Source organism: Pipra filicauda, unplaced genomic scaffold, assembly GCF_003945595.2.
Source record: "Pipra filicauda isolate LSUMZ 115617 unplaced genomic scaffold, ASM394559v2 scaffold186_size1760508_pilon, whole genome shotgun sequence".
Classification (NCBI taxonomy): Eukaryota; Metazoa; Chordata; class Aves; order Passeriformes; family Pipridae; genus Pipra; species Pipra filicauda.
The window spans coordinates 746,122-769,210 of record NW_024104294.1 but is presented as its reverse complement, the minus strand read 5'-3'; the positions used below and the strand labels follow the sequence as shown (position 1 = coordinate 769,210).

The 23,089-nt window shown below is 42.7% G+C and overlaps 1 protein-coding gene across 9 annotated transcripts in view; it reads right to left on the bottom strand.

The window, feature by feature from the left end:
* YEATS2 (YEATS domain containing 2) overlaps positions 1-23,089 on the bottom strand; it is a 48,088-nt gene that overhangs the window by 8,267 nt on the left and 16,732 nt on the right. For 4 of the 9 annotated variants that reach the window (XM_039380130.1, XM_027741245.2, XM_039380127.1 and 1 more), the window contains 17 exons: positions 22,610-22,849; positions 20,626-20,784; positions 18,222-18,325; positions 15,609-15,716; positions 14,239-14,409; positions 12,801-13,059; positions 11,863-12,024; positions 10,531-10,646; positions 10,054-10,209; positions 9,165-9,338; positions 8,189-8,387; positions 5,455-5,586; positions 5,112-5,210; positions 3,992-4,103; positions 2,700-2,773; positions 1,582-1,661; positions 478-679 (listed from right to left, as the gene is read on the bottom strand). In XM_039380130.1, the coding sequence (XP_039236064.1) occupies positions 478-679; positions 1,582-1,661; positions 2,700-2,773; positions 3,992-4,103; positions 5,112-5,210; positions 5,455-5,586; positions 8,189-8,387; positions 9,165-9,338; positions 10,054-10,209; positions 10,531-10,646; positions 11,863-12,024; positions 12,801-13,059; positions 14,239-14,409; positions 15,609-15,716; positions 18,222-18,325; positions 20,626-20,784; positions 22,610-22,849 (2,547 nt within the window). The remainder of the gene's footprint in view (positions 1-477; positions 680-1,581; positions 1,662-2,699; positions 2,774-3,991; positions 4,104-5,111; positions 5,211-5,454; positions 5,587-8,188; positions 8,388-9,164; positions 9,339-10,053; positions 10,210-10,530; positions 10,647-11,862; positions 12,025-12,800; positions 13,060-14,238; positions 14,410-15,608; positions 15,717-18,221; positions 18,326-20,625; positions 20,785-22,609; positions 22,850-23,089) is intronic. The other 5 variants (XM_039380128.1, XM_039380129.1, XM_039380131.1 and 2 more) reach the window with 5 other exon arrangements.

Below are 23,089 nucleotides of genomic sequence, written 5' to 3'. Positions count from 1 at the left end.
CCTCACTTTTGGAGGTAAACTAACCCACACTGAGCTCCACACTGTCACTGCCAGGTTTGGGGTTTTTGTTTTGTAGCTGAACTCATTCATACTGTTTTCACAGTAAGTCTTAACAGAGGCTAAAGCTTGCCCAAGGGCAGAAATGTCATTACTCCCTATGCTTACTTTGTGTATCCATTTATAAAAGATTATATTTGTGGAGCAAGAATCATCTTTCATGAGACTTATCCACTCTGGGCCTCCACAGGACCCAAAGCACAATAAAACCCAAGAGGCCCCAGAAAAACATCAGGACTAATATGGGCAAGGGACAGCCTCACTTGTAGGCCTGCCCTTACAATCTCCAACTTTGGTCATTCCGGAGCGAACCGAGTTCAGAACAAAGCAGCAGCACAGGTGTGCACATACACACAATCTCAAGGCATTTAATAAACGGTGTCTTTGGCAGAAAGGAGCTTCCTGTCCCTCCCCACTCACCTGGCTCACTGTCTATCTGTGTCAGCACGTCTTCAATCGAGTCCTCGTCGTTCCGCAAGGTCTCAGGGTCCGGTGGAGTGTAGCCATGGCATCGACACCAGTGCACCACATGCTTTGTTTTCAGAGGGGTAATATTGTGAAACCTGGGATGCCTCTCTACAATTTCCTGTAGGATCTTTCTCACTGTCATTGCTCGCTGCCACTGTGACAAACCGAAGGGAAAGCTCATCACACTGGCTAAAACATTTAAGGTTAGCCTACAGCCCAGAACAATAATCCAGGTTGCAAGGAGAAAAAAGGAACATGAATTTTCTCAGAAGTCAGAATGACTTCTGACAGGTCATTTAAACTTTGCTTTATCATCCAAAGTAAGTCTCAAGAAAAGGGACATGCATTTACAGGGCCCTAGACAAATTTATCTTGACTTGAAATGTCTCATCTCCCAAGTAACACCTAAGGTGGCATAGTGCAAGAATCCACTAGAGCAAATATGCTTCTTAAAATCTGATTTAACTCTGCAATCATTGGCAACAGCAAAAGATCTAACCAATGTTAACATCTTCCCTGTAAAACCATACAAGATGATAAAGTTATAAAGAAATAGGGAGAAGCATAACCACAATACAAACAGGTCCAGGTTAACTGAAATATTTATCTTTGGTGAACTGACAATCTACTTCAGCACTAGCATTGTTTACAAATCCCTCAATTCTCTTCCTACAGAAAGCAGACACAATCCCATAAAAAGGCAGACAAAGTTTTATAAAATTCCCATGACTGTAATATGCCACAGAGGAGTGATGAGGATAAAGTGTTAACAGGACAATTGGCAAAAATTTTGAGTTTTAAAATGTTTCAAAACCATCTGATTTTGAATGACCCGAAAAATAACCTTCAGAATCCCTTCTGCTTGAGAAAGCCTCTGAACAATAAACAGGATCACTACCTGAACATAAGTCAGTGTCTCTTGCCATAAGGAATGCTGCCATTTAAAAGAACAGACTGATTCAGAAAACAAATCAGCCAACAAGAAGGCAGGTTCCATAATTCAGAAATCTTTCTTGTATTCCTAATGATTGCTTATGAAACACAAGAGAGGATTACCTCGGCTGCCCTCCTCTTCCCAATATTCCAGCTGTAATACTGTTCCACTGAACTGGCACAGAAAGAGCTTACATCCTCACCTAAAAAACATGAAGTCAAAAACTGAATAAGGTTTTAGTAAGCAAGATGGATTCTGGGTTTGATGTTATTTAGCAGAAAGGAAAGGGAAATGTGTATCATGCTCACAGGCTCAATGACTAACTAATTCTTACAAATACTGTGCTTTCTCCAAGAGGGACTGACACTGTGGTGTTTGGATGCAAAACCAGCATCTGTCTTGGTCATACACAGAAACACCTGTGGCTGTGGGCTGTTCTTCACTCAAAAACTGTATGACGTAGACCTGTAAGTCTGTCTTACTAATCAAAATCTCTTCCTTTGGAAAACTTTTTTTCCCCTCCAAACAAATTACAACGTAAAAATAAAACAAGAGTGAAAAGGTTTTCTGGGAAAAGCATGAGAGCTGTATGTAATGGAAGCTTTACTGTGCCTCCCACTCCTACTCTGCTGCCTGTGCTTGAGAGGGTCTGTCCTACCCAGCCTCTAGGACCATGTGTTCAAAATGCATTAGTTAGCAGAGAAAGCTGATACATTTTCAGCTAAGTACATGAGCAAGAGGTGTGAAATAATAAAGTACCATATACAAATAAAATGTTTCTCTCCAGATCACCACCTTTTGTTTAGAAAAAAACAAAACCCCCAATAACAAACACATTACAGTGTTGACCTATGTTATTGTACTTGTAAGCATTCTAAAATCCCGGCATTATATTTAAAAAATAAAAAAAAAAAAAAGGAAAAAAGAGAAGAAGAGAAAAGCACATCCATTAAGGACAAACCAGGGAAAGGAAGACCTACTTGCAGCCATTATATGAAGAAATACAACCTATTTGTAACCAAAAACCAGATGCAAGTTATTAACGGCTGATAACAACGTATTTGGCTTTACTGGAAGAACCTAATTCTAAGCATCTTTAGAACAACCCCTGGAGAGAGCTCTCTGGGAGGATGGCTTCATTTCATTCCACCTTTTAATAACTTCTGTGGCTACAGAGTATGCAAGGCATTCTGTTGATACACTGAAAATAAGAAGCAAAGTCTTTTCATTTACTGCTTACTTTTTTCAGCAATTAATGGGACCTTCTTCACTATTGCTGTTAAAAGCTGCTGGACGTTCTCCAAATATTCTATGCTGCAAGGGATAAAAAGAATCACAATGAAGACTGTTGGAAGCAATGAATCAGCTGCAAAATGTTTCAAAATCACTGCATGGTTTAAAGTCTTTAGCCCCAAGGCGTCACAAATAGCAGTATGAGGGTAAACTGTTATGCCCCAATCCAGGGAAGGTATTTCAAACAGCCCCTCCTCTTGCCAAAAAGTGTCCACATCTGAAGCTACATTTTCAAGCTGAAGAAACTGAAGATAGGCTTGGAAGAAATCCCTGCATCAAATGCAAGCTGCAACACTACTTTAAGGGATAAGATGCACCTACCAGTGCAGGCTGTCCCAGTAGGAACACAGGATACTTCATGGGACACTTCATACTTACAGGAGTTTACTTTACCAGACGTACTCTATTTAACTGTCAGGAGCTGTATTTTCCAACAGTTATTTTTTAACTAAGATAATTTCCAGTGTGTAGTGACTTAAGATTTATTCCTCTCTCCTACACATACTCTCCATCAGGGTAATGTCTGCAGGGATATGTTGGGATTACAAAACTTTTCAAAACACGGAGATAGGAAAGTCAGCCACTGGAGGAATCAAGAGCAGAAGAAACATCCTACACACTGCAGGAAATACGCAAAGAAAATTCTGCAGACTGAGTTCTGGCAAAAGAAACACTAATAAGCACTTGCAAGAGCATCACAAACAAGGCACCGGATTTCACAGCATCCAGTGAATAAATACTCATTATTATTTAATTCCAATTCTGAAGCAAGGCAGCCCTCATGCTAAGTAATTACAGAAGTACATGACCTTCACAAGACCAGAGAGACCAGAAGACAGACAGTTCTATTTATTTCAGATGCCCCTTTATTGACCTGCATGTCACTGGGCAGTTCAACCTTACTAAGGACACACAATAGCAATGGGAATTATCATCCAGAGGATGATAAAGAGGTTTTAGCAGCTTGTGATTCTAGCAAAGCCCAAAGCAACTGCAAATACTCAATTTTTCCCCTTTCGTGAGCCTTACATAGAAATCCATTTACAAAGAAAATATTGCAACACTGTCTGAAACAAATGCCACCCAACAGGATTAGCACTGTTACAGCAGTGTATGGGATAGAAGACTTTATGACGTATTTCTAAGTCAAAAGTAACACACTGTATGCATCCCTAGAACCATCTCCATTCCCCTGGTATTTCAAAGATCAGAAATCCTTATAGAGAAATGAACAATTACTTGATAACGTAATTCCCAAGTTCAGAGCTCTCTTCTGTTTTCACTGCTGCTTGGTTTTCTTGGGTACCCACAGAACTGCAGTTCTGTCCAGTTGAATCAGGCTCCATCTTAACTTCAAAGAAACAGAACACATTTGAAGACAAAAAGTACCAGCCAGCTTGATAAGCAGTGTCTTGTGAGACTCCAGGAAGACTAAGGGTCTTACATAACATCACTTTGTTGTTTGCATCCCGATTGCGAAGCATGAACAAATTTGACCTTCAATTCTCCTGAAAGAGAGCCACCATAACATGTTCCTCCCCCTCCCCCAAATCTCAACATGCTCACATCTCATCCTTTTAAGAAAATCTGCATAACCAATTGCTGCTGTTTTGCATATGACTGCCTGATCTAAACTGAACTGCTGCAAATGTACTTGGCCATTTTGTAAACAAAGAGCTGGATAGAAAGGTACTAAGTTTTAACCAGAAGTGACATCTCAAAGCAATAACTTTTTTGAAGACATCACTGATTCTGACATCTGAACTTTCTCACGTCTGGGACAGAACTCTGGTGAGACAGAAGCAGGGAGAGAGACGTGCCCAACCCAGAACATCCAGACAGTCTGGTCATGCTCCTGGGATGGAGAGACACAGGACAGTTCTGCATGAACTGGACTCCAAGTGTCTCAGCTCTGCCCCACGCTTTATTCTGGGAGGTACTGAAAGTACATCTTCCCCCTCTGTGCACACAGACACATGCTGTCTGTATCTAGTACTGCTGGAGAGCAACCTCCAGCACTGCCCACCACAGTCACTGCCTGAGGAACAGTCACTGTGACTGAACGCTTGCTGCTCTATGCAGTTCTGCAAATACGGATTGAAACTACAAGTGTTTAAGGTACTCATGGTAGCTTTCTAGGACATCCCCATTTCTCTCTGTACTTGTCTATGCTTTGGTATTTGTTGAGGGGGAAATCAATGTGATTTCCTAGTCCCCAGGTGCCATTTTAACTTGATTTAAACCCTATTAACAATGGAAATAAAGGAACCCACAGTCAGAGTCTACTTTCATAGTCAGGCCACTTGCATAAAGCAGCACCAGCTTCTACTACTTATCTTACTGAGAAATTCCTTGTTACCTTTAGTGATGGATACTGTAGAGGGACTAGGGGCAGTCATACTTGCTGCTGTAACAGCTGAAACTGCTGAAACTTTGCTGGTAGAAAGTGACTGTAAAACTGGAGATGAAAAGAAAAACAAGGGGGCAACAAAGAAGAAAAAAAAATCAAATTTCATACACTTTGACAAATAACCATGTTCAGAAGCAACACAATGTTTTTGCAGCACAAAGTTTAGGGATGAATTCCTTGCTACATTTTCTTCTATCTCTACTTCGGACCATGTGTTCCAACAGTGACCAAGTGCTCTTCTGTGTCAAAGGGGATTTTCAAACACCATCTGTCATCCTCCTCTGCCCTTTACCTTTGTTCATAGGCATGAGTATTGTCTGAACACCTCCAGAAGCTGTGTTTACACCGAGCTGTTTAAGCTGGCTGGGAACTGTCAGAACAGCCTGCTGTGGACTAGACTGATTTGAGTGGATTTTTAGCAACCCTGCAAGAAGAACGGAAGACAAAATGTTAAATAAAACACACCAGTTAGTTTATCTCCAGCTACTTCTCTCCCTTTCTGCTTGAGCCAGGATGGCACGTAAGCGAGCACTGCCATCCTCTTAACAAGCCACAGTTCTGTGAACTGTCAGGACAAGTTTTTACTGACACAAATGATGGCTGAAACACTGGAGTGCTGCACCAGTGTGCACAGTATTACATGCTGCACAGCACTCTGACAGTTGTAAAGCAAGTCTCCTAATTGCCTAAGGAATCTTAAGCAAAACTGATGTAACACAAACCTTTCCACTGAAGCAGGCTCAGCACAGAGTAAAACACTCTTGTCAGAACCAGACCTTGTGCTCAAGGGTCTGGTAAGCCAGTGAACTACAGCTCTGTTGTACTCACACAGCCACTCCCATGGAGGTGTCCCAGTGCTGCAGCATCCACTGCAGTCAGCAGGGCACAATCAACTGTGTTCCAACAAAGTGACAAGCCCAAGGCTGCTGTGCAGCAAGTCTCACGAAGGATGTACCTGAACTGAGTGTTCTGTGTCTTTCTCTAACATGCACTGAAGACATCCACAAGGATGGCTTATCAGGCTAGGAAGTACATTAAAGTGGGGACTGAACTAAATCCCTGATTTAAGTCAAGGCCAAAAGAACAAGTAGAACATCCAGGTATTAACAGCATTATCAATGGCAGCACTTTGTAACTGTTGGTGGAAATCAGCACAGCTCCAAGTGGTGCCACAGTTCCATGGGTGCCACAGTCCCAACACCTGTCAGCTCTCTCTCCTCCACAATGTGTCATCTCCTTGTGATGACATCCCAAGCCACTACAGTCAACATTAACTCTGTGATTTGGGCCTATGCCCATCCTTTTTAGTGGTAAACCAGCTATTTTCCATGTAATTGTATTCAATCTATAGCTAACTTTTCTTCAGATTGTGGAAGTTCATAGCTTTTTATTTTAAAACATCAACAATAATGGATTCCTTAGCTTCATGATGGCAATTTTATGCTCATGTTTCGTTTTGAGATAAAGTTCCTTTCTCTTTATTTTTTTTTATTATTGTTTAAGAAACATAGCTGCCTTCCAAGTACTAGATATGCAAGGTCTGGTGTAGATGTCTCCTGGTTTTAAAAGATGCCCAGCACTGGTAAGTTAGGCTTTCACCTCCAGGCAAGAAGACTCACCTGGTATTACCCATTCCTTTGTGTGTGACATACTGATGTGTCAGGTTAGACGGCAAGGGACCCAACAGCAAAGCCAGTGACAAGAGACCTTTTGAACTAACTATCGGCCTGATGGGTGAGAGACATTGCTTGTTGCAAAACAAGGGAATATTTGAGATTCTTTTCAAAAAGTTACCTTTAAAAACATCAACGTTCAGAATTTTAACACAGTTTTGTTTGGGGGTTTTGTTTGTTTGTTAATACATTGAAATAACGTGTTTTATAGCCACTGGTTCTTCTGCGATTCTTGAAGGAGTTTTTCACGATGAAGTCAGTGCCTCGGGTTACAAAAAAACCTAAACCAAACCCAAATCTAGACAGCATTCTCACACCTAAATGGGAATTTTAATCTGAAAGCTATTTATTAAGGTATATTTCCTACCAAAAAAAAGAAAAAAAGACACCCTTGCGGCTTTCTTTGCAAAGAGAAAAATACTCAACTGCTTCTTGCAGGACTGTGTCAGTCTTAGCAGTCTATGCTGTTTATTTTCAAGCTTTGCGTAAAACACAGTCATAAAGAAGGAGAACTTTGGAAGACTGAGTACAGATGAAACAAGAAGAGCTGCTTCAAAAAGACGCTGTCAGATGAACTCAGTGTCACTTATTTTCTCTTTTCTGTATTTTTACTCCACTTTCACTTTACAAAAAACCATTTCAAGTGAACAGAACATGCCAGCGGGTGAATTAATCTGAATGAAAATCTCCAATTTTAACCCATAACACTCAAACGTGCTGTATTTACTCTCCCTCACACAAAAGATACTGGAATACAATAAAACTGAATAAGGAGAACTGCCCTTCACATAAGGGCAAGTCCATCTTTATTACCTCAAAACATCCCAGATCCAGCCTACTTCACTGTACTTAATGGATTTTGACTTCAAAGCCTTCAGTTCCCTCTAATCAACGTCTCTCTCCTTTCCAAGCCAAACAGAGCAGATGTGAAGCCTCAGAGACAAATTCTGCTCATTGCAAGTTCTCTGAGTACAGTGGAGTTCCACTCTCACAAACTAATCAAGTCTGTAGTAGTGCTGGTACCTTGATAGTTTCCACATTCAGTGACACATTGTACTCCTGAACAGGCACAATGCATCGTCTAGTGGCAGTAAAACTAAAATCCCTCTCCAATACCAAAGGGCAACTTGTTCTATTATGTGTAATAGATACAGTCAGTGCCAAAAGGGTGTCAAATTAATTAGACATTTCATTGGCTAAGCCAAAAGTTATGCTCGTAAGATGTTTTAGAAAGCATGACTTTACTTTTACACAGTCGTAAATGCAGGTGACTATATTCTTCCACTTATAGTGAAGACATCTAAAGAACTCACACCTGGATCCTAACTTTCTCTAGGAAAAGAAGTTTAGTACCTGATACTGTAGCTTTTCCCGTCATAGGCGTTGCAGTAGTCATCAAGGAAGCAACACTTACAACAGTGGAAGTCGCAGTCTTATTCACTACTGATGAAGTAGACTGGCTCTGGCTTACACAGATTTGGTGTGGCTGTCCAGATGTCTTTGTTGCAGGAGTTCCAGGAGATGACGAACTGGAACCTGCATTATCTGTTTGCTGCATAACAGGCAAGGAGGGATAACAAATTCCTTTTCATGTCATAGATGATTCAACAATTAAACACAATGAGGTAATATCTAGAAGTGGCAAAACCAAGTATTCATCTACCATTCACTGAGAAGCAAGAAGTTCTCAAATTCATGTCCAAAAACCCACACACAATGATGGCACATACAGAATGGAGGCTGTGACAGCATGGTGTCAAATCTCCACTTGTTTAATCTTTGCCTCCCCACAGGTAATAGCAGTGGGGAAGCAAAGATTAGGGGCTAATGGAAAGAAGTAGGCTTGGGGAACCATCAGAGGGAATTACTTTGTTTTGTTGTCTCCTCCCCACCCCATGAACTGCAACTCCACTCCAGGTGGACAACCTGCATCAACTGGATACGTGGCTCCATCCACATACAGGAGCATTCACTCCAGGAATACCAATGTTTTGCTTCCCACCTCCCTCTATGCCAAACCACCTCCTTCCAAGGCTGCAGTGCCACATCTCCCCTGGGGTGGAGAGCAGTGACATCCTCTGAACACAGCCAGGACCAGGGAGCACAAACTCAGGCTGCTGCTGGCCTCTGAAACCTGTGACAGCACTGTGGAGGAGCTGTGATCTCAGGAGTATTTGTAGTCTGGTTACTACAAATAGGAGCAGACCCACCAGAAAGCTGACTGGGAAGGACACCAACAGTGGAAAAAAGCAGTCCAAGTCCTTTCCCGGGACTGTAGTGGCTGGAGTACAAACACTGCATTACAGAATACTGCAAGGTTGTTTCTCACCTGGGTGACACCATTTGTGGGAAGGGCCACGGCAGGAGCAGCAGTTGTGGTGATAACACCTCCTGATACTCTCAGCACGGTGGTGCCAGGTTTGGAGAGCTGGGATGAGGCAGGTATTGATTTTATAGACCCATCTGATATTTTCACCAGTGATGTCTGTCCACTGGATGAAGCCTTGGAGAAAGAATGCAAAGTAAGGAAAAAAGTCTATTTGTTCAGGTTTTAAATGACTTTAAAAACCAACCCAAAAGGTAAAAGCAACAAAACGAAAAAGACAAACGCTTTTTATACTACTAGCAAATATTTTCAAAATACTTTTGGAAAAATCAAATTCTGGCAATAATAGCTGGAACAAAATTATCACCTCAGAAATCAACTTTATCAAACTGTTGACTTTGCAAATATATGCCTATCAATCTTGAATTTTGGATAATCAATTATAGGTACTCTTGGGGAGTTTGAATTTCATAGGGACTACCTGGTAGTTTTTAGAAAAGATAGTTTTTTTTAAAAAGAGATACTAAACCCAAAGATTTTTAACAGCTTTAGCAGGTGACCCATTTGTAAGGTTCAAATATTTAGACATTTTTGCACCTGACACTGTTCAGTTTTCCAATTCTATTTCACTGAGAAATCCCAGAGCTCATTTACAAACTAAGCTTACACCGCTTGGAAGCTGACCTCCTCTGAGAAGAGAAAGCAAGCTGGAAATCTGTAGTATGATATGGTTTCCTCATCATAAGACAGCCAGCATCATAATTGTACAAAAAAAGCACATCAAACCAAGCAATTATGAAAGGAAAAGCTCTCAGTGTGTGGCCTGTGGTCCCTATACTTTATCTGACAAAACAGTAACTGGTAAGAAAGAACCACATCATTTGCACATTACCTGTGTAAACAGTGCTGTTTTCTGTCCAGTTATCACTTTTAGGGCTTGTCCTTGTGTGGAAGATGCTCCAACTCCTACACTGCCCTGAACAACTGATGCTGGAGTGAGCTGCTTCCCAGAACTCTGAGGCGAAGGCTGGCCAACCAGAAAGGTGCCCTGATCCAGAAAATAAGTTAGGGAGGTCAGCACTTTGAAACTCACTTAAGAGTCAACAGAAACACAGGATAAAAGCCTGTGGATATAATGCAACAACATTTCATCTTCTGAAGCAAAGTACTGCTAAATACAGTGGACGCTTCTGCACTACAAGCTGGACACAGCCTTCTTGCTACAGAACACTTTCTGATGGAAGCAGATGGGGAGAAGAGGTAAAAAGATCTAGGTACCGTAGTCCAAGAATGTTCTGTGCACTACAGAACCACAGGACATCCACCACTGCAGTCAATGTGCTTTAACTGAAATGCTTATGGCACTGACCTGGGGTGTCTGCTTCAGGATGTAGGATGTATAGGTGAGGTGCTGTGACAGGTTACTGCTTGTGCTTTGGGTTCCTCCTCCTCCTCCACTACTTGTAGAAGATCCGGACTGAAGACCTGTAACCAGAGGAAAAGGCTTGACCCTCTGGTAATCAGACAGTCAGCTGCTAAAGCATCCCTGTACACACAATACTTGAAAACACTTGGCAAGACATTTGGTGCCACATGTTTTGCAGCCAAGGAACATTACTACCCAGTACAGAACAGTTTAGATGTGCTGCTGTGCTCTCTTACAGCTCAGCAAACACTATGAACAAAAGGAGCTATGATGGGAGTAAGGAGGGCTGGTGGGCAAGCAAACTTTATCAAATGAAAACGCTGTCCAACAGATAACCAGTCTTTTCATCACTCTTTTGCAGGTTATGAATCTGCAGCAAAAGCCCTAAAAATATTTCGAATCCCACTGGTTTCTTAATTTTACTTTCATTGGCTGTTTCAGTGCAATTTTGTTAAGAGAATAATGGATACCAAGCAGTAATTTGCAGTGGCACTTTGATATTGCTCTGCCTCCAGAAGGAACAAGCTGAACAGTGACTTTTCTTCAGTCTCTCAGTAAGAAATAAGGGTAAAAAAATACTCATGGCTCTGTCACAAAAATCACAAGTATCTGATCTTCCACAATGCCTGTGAGATTTTCAAAGCTGGACTGACCCAGTTGCCTCTCTAAATCTCAACCAAAGAGGTTCTCACCACAAGCCCAAAAATACCTTCAGAAAGAGTATCTGCTTCTTCAGTGACATGTACTCTATTGCTGGGTTGCTGATATATATTACACTGAACAATACTTCAGGGAGGCCAAATCAGAGCTGGGAGCTCAAAAGTTTACACCCAATCCATCTCTCATCCCAAACCAAGTCTCAAGAATGGCATTGAGGAGAAGGTTCATGACCAATCTTTTCATCTACAGAGTCCAAAGCCTGAAACTTTCCTTCCCTACAGCAACAGCACATTATAAACAAAGCACTGCCCCTCAGAACTTATCTTAGTATGTTTTTCTCCAAATATTTCACAGAAAGTTTGATTCACAAGCCTATTAACAAAAGAAATGTTTCTGCATTGAGAGCACAGCATGAAAAGCAGTTTCATTGAAAACTAAAGCCACTTGTGAGATCTCAGCCTTAAAAAGCACCTCATAGGGGTTGTCGTGCACAAAGAAACCCCATCCCACTACTGACTTCCACAACACCAGGATGCTTCATAGCAAAAATGCCAAACATATTAATTATGCAGTGATTACATTATTTAACTCATTAAATTTTCCTGCAAGACTAACTAGCATTATTTGTGGCTCGCAGGATGGCTCCTTGGGGTATCAAAAGCAGTTTTCCTTTCCCAGAGGGATTCTTGCTGTTGGTGGTGAGATACAGCTTGGTGCCTGGTGGTAAGTTTGCCAAGTTGGCCAGGTTGGTGGCTGGTAACTGCAGCGTAGCCATCACTAGAAAGAAAGAATAAAAGAAATAAAACTGCTGCTTGCAGAAAGCAGGAAGCACTGAAATCTGCACAGGATGAAAGTACTCGGAGTGACATGCAGCTAGCCTTCAATAATCCCTACTTAGCTGGCCTAACCTCAGATTAACTCCACTACTGATGCACAGAGAGCTTTTTTAATAGGTCTGGGAAAAAATCTCTCTGCGTGCGGTGCCACTTATGGCTGCAGGCCAAAGCAGCACAGCCATGGGGTCTACAGGCTTCCTCCAGCCCCAGGCACCACACCTCTCTGACAGTTCAGAGCCCCAGCTGGCGTGCTCAGCTAGAGCCAGCTGTGTGCAGACACAGGCAAGGTGCTTCTGCCCGTACTCCTGTACCTGTAAGCACTGCGCTGGACGTGAAAATGCAATAGGGACAGTCTGGCTCTTGTTGGTTGGATTTATGGGGAGCCCTTTGAGCAGCTAAGGACCATAATGCCAGGCAAAAATGTTAAGATCTGGTTCCATGAAAGTCTACCAGGTCTCCAGCACATTCCCCAGCATATCTATCTGATCTCCACTCACAGAGCACTGCATGTTTTAAAGCACTTGTGCTCCCTCTTCCCTATTACAGATAATAAGTTAACATTTTCTTTAATCTCAGTCAGCCTGAACTTTCCTACAGAGCTCTCTACTCATTTTGAAGTTTTTCAACCACACACAGTTATGTTGCAGCTGAATAAATCATTACAGACCCTCAAAGCCTACCCATCATGAGCTATTAAAAGGAGTAAAATTACTCTACCTGAGCCTTGAGATGTACTTTTCTGAGCACCTGTGGAAGAAACCTGTGCCTTTGTTATAGTCTGCACAGGCTGAGCAACAATTGTCCCTCCACCTCCACTCACGATGGCTTTGGCTACACCTTGAGTCACAACCTGCTTCGAACCAACAGCCTTTGCTACTGAAGAGCCAGACTTTGCCACAAGGATCTGGCCACCACTTATAGCCACCGCTTGTTTCACCGTCGACTGTAATGCAGAACCAACCGGGACACCAACCACCTGCAACAAATAAGGGTTGGATGATGCGCTGCTGGCATGTCAATCCTGGTGCACGACCTCCGTCTCCAGATATTTCAGGACACTTCATACATGTCTGGTCAAGTACAGAAGCGCTTCATTCAGAAACAAAATTAAATCGGCAAGAGGCCAATCCCAAGTAAAACGATAAACTCTTATACTCAATCAGGATTTCAGAGCACCCACAAAAGATTAAGTTCATTCAAATTACAGGGCACTTCCTTTTTTTCTGATACATAAGGAATGGCTTAGTTCCAGCTGAAGATAAAGCTTGCCTTGGCGAATTACAGAGATGTAGAAGTTCAGTTTCAACATGTTCATGGGAACAGATTCCCTGGGAAAAGTAAGGCCTCAAAGAAGAATCCACAAAGTGCTTCAATTTTACCTGTTGACAGTAACTGCAGGGAAACATGAGTTTGCATACCTGCTCAAACAGGCAAATTAGGCAGTAAAAAGGACAATGAACTGTTGCAAATGCAAATGAGTATTTACTTATGCAAATGTGAAAGTTCTGTATGTAATCTTTCATTCTTGGTACATCATTTGACTCTATCCACAATGGAAGCAGGCAAGAATAGAGACAATTTCTGACACATCTGTCATCTTGTCACTGCAGTGAGCCTTCTCAGAAGCTGTGTCACTCCTGACATAGCAGGACCGCACTGGCACGACTCCTACAATAAAACACCTGAGTTGCCTCTCAAGTAGGGCCGATTTCACCTAATGCTAGTTCTGGCTCAGTCTCCACCTTGCTCCCTATTTGTCCTGTTCTCTTGTGTTGCAGGCCTGCATTCCTAGGAAAGAGAATTGACCTTCTCCTTCCAAAAAGACGGGATGAGTTTCAACAAGACCTGATGATGGTAGTCAGCTCTCTGGGTTAACAGTTCAAAAGCACCTCTGCCACACTGTTGCAGTGGGTTGGACAGAAGCGGGAGATGTCCCTGTACACAACAAAATGCAATAGTGCAGGCCCAGCCTGCTCCCTTCCCAAGAACTACATGGAAGTACAACACCAGCCACTCTGTGCACACAGGGAAACCAGTTAACCATGGTGCTGCCAAAAGAAGCAACCTGAACCCCCTGGGAGAAGCACCAAGTGTTGCAAAAAAACCACAAGACAGAGAGCTCACACCACTCCAGAGATGCCCAAGTGCCTCATACCTTAGACTGTACTGTCCCCTCGCCCGTGCTCACAACTGGCTTCTGTGGAGACAAGGCCAGCATGTGGCTGCCCTTGACTGTGACGTACTGTGGCACCGAGGGCTGCGCCGCGCCTGTCCCCGGGACCTGCGGCTGCTGTGGCAGCTCTCCTGGCTCCTGCTTTATTATCACCTGGTAAACAGGAAGAAATAGCAGTAAGAAAAGCAAACACCTTAAATCTGAGACAGCCTGTCGGCAAGGAAGGGCAGGCAACAGTCATGGTTCTCACCACCACGCGGACTCTAACTCAGGGCTGCTCCCAACACACAAGCGTGTGGGGTGGTGTCTGTACTTACAAAGCATCCCACATTTGAGACATGCTCATAGAAATCAGGGAATTGCTAGTAGTATTACAACTACTAGTCATACTGACAAGGGACTTGGCCAGATCTGACTTCTTCAGATCCTGCATCTTAGCATGAAACAACAACATATTAAAGTTTCAAATTTATAAGCAACTTCCTGTTCGGAGCATGTTCTGAACCTGAATTTTTTATTTCTATCCTGCAAAATTACAACTGATATAATAGCTACAGGTATTGTAAATCATTATAGCTGGCGTTATTCTCTTGTGTATGTGTTTTAGGTTTCTCTGGGATAGGCCCTACATCTAATCTCTAAGGGCAGCAACTGAAATAAGGATGTTTTGTGGGGGGAGGTTTGTGTTAGACCGCTGCAGGTACTGTAACTGGTAGGAAACATTCTTCCACCTTTTACTTGGATCACCTAATATTGCCAGAAACAAGTTTAAATTCTAGAGAGTAGCATTTAAGGAAACATAATCAGAAGTGGCAATGTCTGAGATTTAGAAATCACTGTACCATTTTTTAAGAAGCTTCTGACAGATCTACTAAAGTTTAGAAAAGGCAACGCAGAAAGAACCGTGTCTTGCAGAATACACCATCTAAAGAGTCTTTCTGCTGTGCCTTTTGCAATCGGACATGTCTGTCACGTATTGGCCTCATAAGCCACCAGCGTGCCTGCAGCAAATGTGGATAGAGCCTTCCCAAATCTTCGTTCGCGAAGCCCGGGCGTGATAGATCCTACCAAAATAGCTTTTAAAATATCAGCCTCAATACAACAGCAATTCAAAGGAAAAACAGACAAGACGAAAGAGGCAATAAAAGGAAAGATCACAGGTACAGCAGAGTTACAGGGAAAGAAAAGAATACAAGACACATTTCTGAAAGGTGCTAGAGAGCCCTTGTCAGCAAGACACATTGGTTCCAGTAAGTTCTACAGGCACTGGAGTTACATGATCAGTGGCACAAGTCAGGCATGAAATGACACTATTGGGCTCCTTGTCCCACCACAAAAGCCAGGAGAAATACCTTTGTAAAAGCTCCAAGTCCTCCAGTGACCGATTTGGGGCTTTGCACCTTGGAATGACTCCCAATGGGACAAAGGGGGGGCATCGTGGCAAAAAGAGAATCCTCCTGCTGTGAATAGGAAGACATGGTGCAAAAATCAGTGGAATACAAGAAATAAAACAACTGACTGTTAATAAAGGGCAGCACGGACCATAGAGGTAGGCCAAATTACCTGTGCAAATCAGATATTTCCAAAATCAGTCAACACTTAAGTAAAAGGAGTCTAATTTACTTAACACAACCTACAAAGCAAATTTTATTTGGAAAGTTACATCTCCAACAGCAGTAACTGTTTCTTACCATATCACACACAGGCAAAAGGAATATACTTGTTTTCAGATCAGCTTTTAATATGTTTTATGTAAAATTAAAGTAGGCTTAAGGGGGATCTTTACAATGCATATAAATACCAGATGAGAAGGTATAACGAAGGTCAAGCCAATCAACACTCAGTGGTATCCTGTGAAAGGACTGAGTCAATGGGCACAAACTGAAATACAGGAAATTATAAGAAAAATGTTGTTGATGCTGATCAAACAGAGTAACAGGCTGCCCAGAGAGGCTGTGGACTCTCCAGCCCTGGAGATACTCAAAACTCAACTGGACATGCTCTCAAGCAACCTGCTCTATTTGACACTGCTTTTAGCAGGGGAGTTGGACTGGATGGTCTCCAGAGATCTCCCTGCCAACCTCAGTCATTCTGTGATTCCATACACAATCTCAGAGAAGGAAGACAGTGAAAGAAGAAACAAGTTATGGAGAGGAAAAATAGTTTCTCAGATGAATTTATGCTCTCCTCTAACTGGAACGATGCAATGGCACGTGGTCTTTCCTGGAAACTACAAAGTTGTATAACTAAATAGAATAAAAAAAAAACCCAAAAAACCAAAACATTTCCACACTTGCAAAATCATGCACGTGGCATTTCTGGATCTGAGGCTGGTAGAGAAGTCAAATGCCTTAGAGGAAGTTTGTCACAGTATAATTGGTCTCTTTTACAACCAATGTGAACTCCAAAGCCATGGTTTCACAATCATTTGGCCCATCCTTGGGTTGGACCATGATCAGAAATCAAGCCCTCAGACTCCAATCAAATACTCTTGACATCTTCCTTGTACTGACACATGTGGTTGAAAACACATTAGTTTTCAAGCAGATTGGTTGGTTGTCTGCTCTGGTTCACCACATCCCCATTTGCTACCAGTTGTGCACAATTGGTAGCAAACAGAGGGAGGTGTGAAGACAAGGTTAGAGGCATAACCAGTCCTCCCAACAGCACCTGCATACCGGGCATTTTAGAGTGGATGAAGAAATGCAGCCCTTTAAAGAAACCATAAAATTACAGCTTTTCACTGACCAGAAGACAAACAGGAATGTATTTTGGTTTACAGAAGTATGATTTTAATGTATTTTTTAAAATATTTAATATTTAAATATATTAATTTTATTTTATTATTTATTTACTATATATAATTTATTAATAGTGTAATTAATTTAAATATTTAAATATATTAAATAACGGTTTTGATATTGTCCTGGAAATACAGAATGCAAGTGTTACTAATAACGTGCCTACTTTGACTCACTGAAAACCTTTCAGAAAGAACTGTCCCAAATCAGTGAAAAATAAAGACCAATGAATGATTTTCAACACAGCTAAGTGAAATCCATCTGAGCAGACAGGCTTTTAAAAGCTGACTAGCTGGCTGCACACCTGACACTTAAAATGCTACTGCAAACAAACTGCTCCAGACAACGATCGTCTTTTTCCCTAACAGACACAGGAAGAATCTCAGTTCCAAAGGAAAGTGATTTGCTCTCTGCAGGCTGACTGGCAAACCTTCCCCCCACCACATCCTGCATTAATATTGTGGCTTGGAGACAGGGAAATGCTCCTGTTTTCAGCAGCACACCCACCAGCTGCTTTCAGAGCCTTGCTGACGCCACTTCCCTGCCAGAAATATCATTCCTAGCACAAGATGTGGGAGAGATTTTATGTGAGACAGTTCAGCTCTGTACCTTTTGGGCTTTGCAGATCAGAAGAACTGTATTTATCGCTGTTTGTTTACACATCCAAATGTTACTCCACTGTTTACACAAACATTTTTCTGAATGCAGGCAGTTGTAAAACCACTAAATGAGCTATTTTCAGGCTGCTAGGAGCAGCTGCTGAACGAAAGTAATGAACAGAATGAAGGTTTTGAGGTAGGCACCTCTGGTTTAATCACACTCTGTCACTAACCGAGTGAAGAAGATCAAAGTAAGCTAGAGACTTTTTGAAAGGTAAGACATTTTGGGAGCTATGCCCTCCATGGGTTTCTTTGTAGAAAAGCAGAAGAGCAGTGCCTTTAACAGATGTGTAGGCAAGTCTAATTAGAGCTGCATGAAGTGACACTATCATCTTGTATAACCACCATGTTCTCATATGGCTCCATCTGCTAGACACAGTAGACCTTCACATGAAATAACAATCAAAGGAACTTTCCTGAAATGCAGAACTTCTGATGCTAAAAAGCCCTATTTAATAGGAAGCTGGACTTTAAATGGGAAGTATGCACCTAATGACAACATTACCTTGACAGCTGAGGTAACAAAACTGCTCCCATGGGTCTTTGACACAGGAGATCCAGTCCCGTGAGAGGCCTGGCAGACACTGCTCAGTTTGCTGGTTGGGCTCCCTGTGCACCAGGAAATAAAGCAGATGTCAGGTGAGGGCCAGGGAGTGGAGCTACTGCACACATGAAACCTCTTCTAGCAAGAAGCACAGCACTGCATTTCGACTGTATTGTCCAGGAGGTACATCAGTGGCAGCCGGCACGGGCACAAACCAAATCCACTACCGCATTTCCACCTGCAGAATCCATGCCCCAGAGAAGGTACTCTCCACCCAGAGCTCTGTGTGATGCAAGTAAAAGGTCAGGCACCCTTCCTGGGTGGCTGAGGATATTGGCTTCAGGTGCAAATATGTGAAATTAGGGCAGTGAATGAGCCACCAGTTGGAACTTGCTGCTGCAGATGTAAAGTCCTCTGCTGCCCAGAAGCCGTCTGAACCTACACTAGCCTTAGACACTGGCATGGAGGAAGGCTTGGAGTGGGAAGGGAAAGGAAGGCCAGAAAAGGAGGGAGACAATGTGAGGAGTAACAAGCAGAAGGGACAGAGTGAGTACAGGGACAGAGGATAAAGGAAGAAACAGAAATTAGGAATGAAGGCATAGGGTCCTCAGTGGAAGACTGCTCTTGCTAAACTGACAGATGGATACATGTGCCACAGCAGTCTCCTGACTCCCAAGATGCATGGGGGTTCAGTAGTAAACTTACCCTGCATTTTCAGAGTGTGTACACCACACTGCAGCTCAGCAGTTTTGTTACTGCTGCTATTGGGTTGGGTTGTTAGTTTTGTTTGTTCGAGAGACACCAAAGTCATGCATTACACTCAAGAAAACAATTATTAGTCTCTCATACAGTTGTACTCCAATCTGCATTTAAGTTTAGAAGTAAATGAGCAGCCATTTCTGAAAATCCAGGCTTTGGGAAGGCTGGCTTTCAGAGACCATGAAGATCTCGCCCCTCTTTTTAAATATGATCTGCAGCCTTACCAGAAACATCCCAGTGACTTTGTCTGAGAAAAACACAGTCCAGCCTGGCTGCTGCTGCCAAAAAGCCAGTTCCACATATCCTCTTGCTCCCTCACACAGGGTCTAGTGATGCGGCTCTCTGGCAAGAAAACTGGCAGGCCAGTCTGTACTTACATTACACTACTGTGGTGGGAAACTGCACCTTTAATGGCACCAAGACTTGTATGTCCAAACCATCTGGTGCATCTACAGACGTTATCCTCCGTGTACAAACCTCTACTGGAAGAGCTCAGAAGTTACCCAAACCATGATAAACCACTTAGGCAGAGTACACAGTCAGGCTGGAGGTAAGGAAACAGAAAAGAAAAAAGGCAGAAACCACCCAGCCAACCAAAAAACCCCAATTAATCAAACCCTATAAGTGAAACAGCTTCAGTATTACCAAGAACACCACAAAACATACTTTAAAAATCCAGTTATGGCTATGCTCCCCCTACCAATTTTCTCTGTGATGAAGTTAAAATGAACACGACAGCTACGTTCCCTCAGATAAAGGGTGGAACTTTAAAAAGTAGAATTCTTGCGCTTTCCAACCCCACCCAGCAAACGGTTTGTGTTACATGGAAGCTGCACTTCCTCACAAGGCTCTGGGCATCCTTTTGAGATGCTGGGAAGCACATATATACACAAACAAGCGTGCTTTAAAATAGCAGTTCCTGGCCAAAAATCACAACAAATAAATGACTTCAGAGGGACCTTTCCTCCAGCCCTGACACAAAGATTATCCATTGACTCCGATGCCCATCACCTGTGTCCTGCAGTTCAGTCCTCCCCCTGACCCCAGGTTTTTGTCACCACTGAGGGAATCCAGTTAGAGGAATCCAAACTGGCTGGAATTGAACCAGATAAAAGCTGAGAGCAGTAACAAACAGCCATGGTGTTCTCCTGGTAAGTGGGGTTTAAGCACTTCAACACACCCACTGCACCCCACACTGGGACCTATGACTGATCTGCCAGGCACTGCAAGCTCTCCATGCTTTTTGCCCACCTCCATGATACAGCTGTCACCCAAGCACCTTTGTGCTGTTTCTGTCTAAATCTGTGCCCCACTGTCTACACCACTTTCCCCTCTTTCCTTTTTGCCTGTGAAGAACAGGCTCTCTTTGAAGAGATGTCTGTGATTTTCTATTTGGCCTTACATTGTGCTGTTTCCTAAGGGAAGTTATGCTCAAGTCTGAGATATCCTTAACCATGTCACACAGGCCAGCTGTGCAAACCAACCACACTTTCCTCTTTTCCATCTTCACAAGCTGAAATACTGCTGTTATACCGATCATTTTAAAGAGAGAATAAACTTGAGTGTGTAAGACTGAGCCACTGCCTTCTATGATCACACTACACACCTGTGCTTGTGGCTGCTGCTCCAACCATCTGTCCAGGCTTGTCCACAATAATATACGGATTATTAATGACTGAACTAGCAGAGCCTTGCTTCATGTGCACCGGAGTGGACGTTGGGGTACGAGGTAGCGGAGATGGACTAGGGGTCGATATTGGAGAACCTTAAGAAAAAAAGTCCAATGCTTCTGGCTTGTAAATGTTGTAAGGACATAAAAACAAGGCAATAGTAGTACTTTGTAAAACAGCTTAGAAAAGGAACATTTTTTGAGGATGCATTTCCCAGCCTGAGCAAGATCACAGGACTTGGAGAAGGAAAGAAAAGACAGAAGGAAGGGAAAAGTCATCTAAAGCACTGTGGCTCATACCTACCCTGGCTATGATCTGTCTACCAGGACAAGCAGGGTTCCAAGGGAACTTGAGAAGCCATCTGGTCCATTCCTGAATCCCGAGGGACATTACCTACATCAGTCTCACTGCCAAGACCAGTGCACCCAAGGAGATGAAGGAAGAGAGTTGAGCTCTCCTTCCCTTGTGCAGCCCGTGGCGTTCAGAGCCTTTTGGGAACTGAGCAGTTCATCAGGCAGCCATGAGCACTCTAGTCCCTTCACTGCTCTCACTACAGCAGAAAACTTTGAAATCAAACTGTAAAACATGCAACTTCTGGGTAACAGCACCAGGAGAGAGAAAAAAAGCTGCTGAAGAGGTAAACAAGAAATACAGAGAAAAGGATAGGCAAGGAAGTGATCAGAGAATAGAGACAGCAGCAAGCACCAAGCTTCAACCACCTAATCTACTTTCTTGGCAGTGATTGACAATTAAAACAGAACATAAATGCTCATCAAATACAATTCCCATGTCTTCTAAACTGTTTTAAAATCTGAAAGGGGTAGCACTTCTCAGCAGACAGCAGAACCTCGGAAAAATATTCAGCAGAGTAACATTTAAATAGCAAAGATCAAGAGACAATAGTCCAAGGATTTTAAGAAAGAAAGGATGGCCCCTGCAATTCTTGCTTTCTGGGAAGCCTTGGGAAGAGAGGATCAAGAGAAGAGCTTATAAAGAAAGAAAGCACCACTTGGCATCGGTTCAAATGTAGATCAACCTGAGTACAGTTTTAAGATGTCAAGGAAAAATATTGAAATTCAGTTAAAAAAAAGCAAACAAACCAGACAAACTTTAAGAAAATTATCTGGGAGCAGATCATCAGAAATCACATATGCTGATAACTGGTACTTCATCTTCTCTACCCTGCAGATCAGAAAATGAAGAGATGCAACAGGTCATCTTTCAGCTTCAAAGCAAGTACCGTGGTGACCTGCACATTAATACTTTCTGATGTAAAACATCATCCAGTGGATGGTGTCATGACCAGGCAGGGACCACAGGTGAAATGAGCAAAACAGCACCTTGACTATGTTTGGTTCAGAAGCTGTCACACTGCTCCCTGCAGTCAGCTGGCAATTTAATCCAACACAGTGTGGACTTCTGGAAAAGGAAGACCAAAGCTGCTCCACCTCAGGAGATATGGCAAGCACAAGAGGGCTATTTGAGTCTACAAGGTTGAAACTAATTATTTGCCCAATAATCAGGAAAAAAAAATTCTTGTTAATCCATCCCAGCTTTCTGAAAGCAGGAGGGAGAAGAATGGCTTCTTCCTACATAAAAATACTACACATGGAAGATGTGTCCTTGCCTGGGCCTTTCTGTGGGTAGCAGTCCAGTTCAAGACCATCTATTTCATACTTAGAAGCACTCGAGAACAGGGAGAGAACAGCTCTCATCCTGCTTTTTATCTGTTGTGAAACATTTCACACTTGTATTTTTTCCTTGAGCATTCAGAAATGTTTAGCTCCTTATTCTAGCATTTCCTACTGCCTGATGTTCAAAGATTGGCAGGAAATCAGGGGAAGGACACAAAACAAGTCCAACTGGTTCCCTCTCTTGTTTTCCAGGGGGAAGCACTCAGGGAAGTAAACTAACATTCACCTGATACAATCTTGCAACTCATGGTGATAGGCTGGAAGGATTTTCCTGGTGACTCTGCAGGGCTTGGACTCTGACCTTGAGGCACTATTTTACAGCTAGCTGCAATGGGTTGAAAGGCTGAATTTCCATGGGAGCCAAAGGCAACTTTCTGTGTGGCTAACTTGGTGGGAGTCCGTTCTATCGAAGATGGCAGGGAATAAAACGCGGCATGTCTTTCGGTTTCAGCATTCCCAGAGAATCCTGATTAAAACAGGGAAAAGAACAGAAATAGTTCTTAGGCTGACACATCTAATTCCTAACTGTGCTTCTCTACAAAAACAAAACTCAGGTATGACAAACATGTTCTTGAAGGGAGGAAAGAAAAGGAACTGGTGAGAAGTGTTGAACCAGGATAAAGTGGGAAAAGGGGATTCCTCCTGTGCAACCCCATTGAACTTGTTGGAACAGAAGAATAAAATGACAGCATGCACAGCCTGTTCA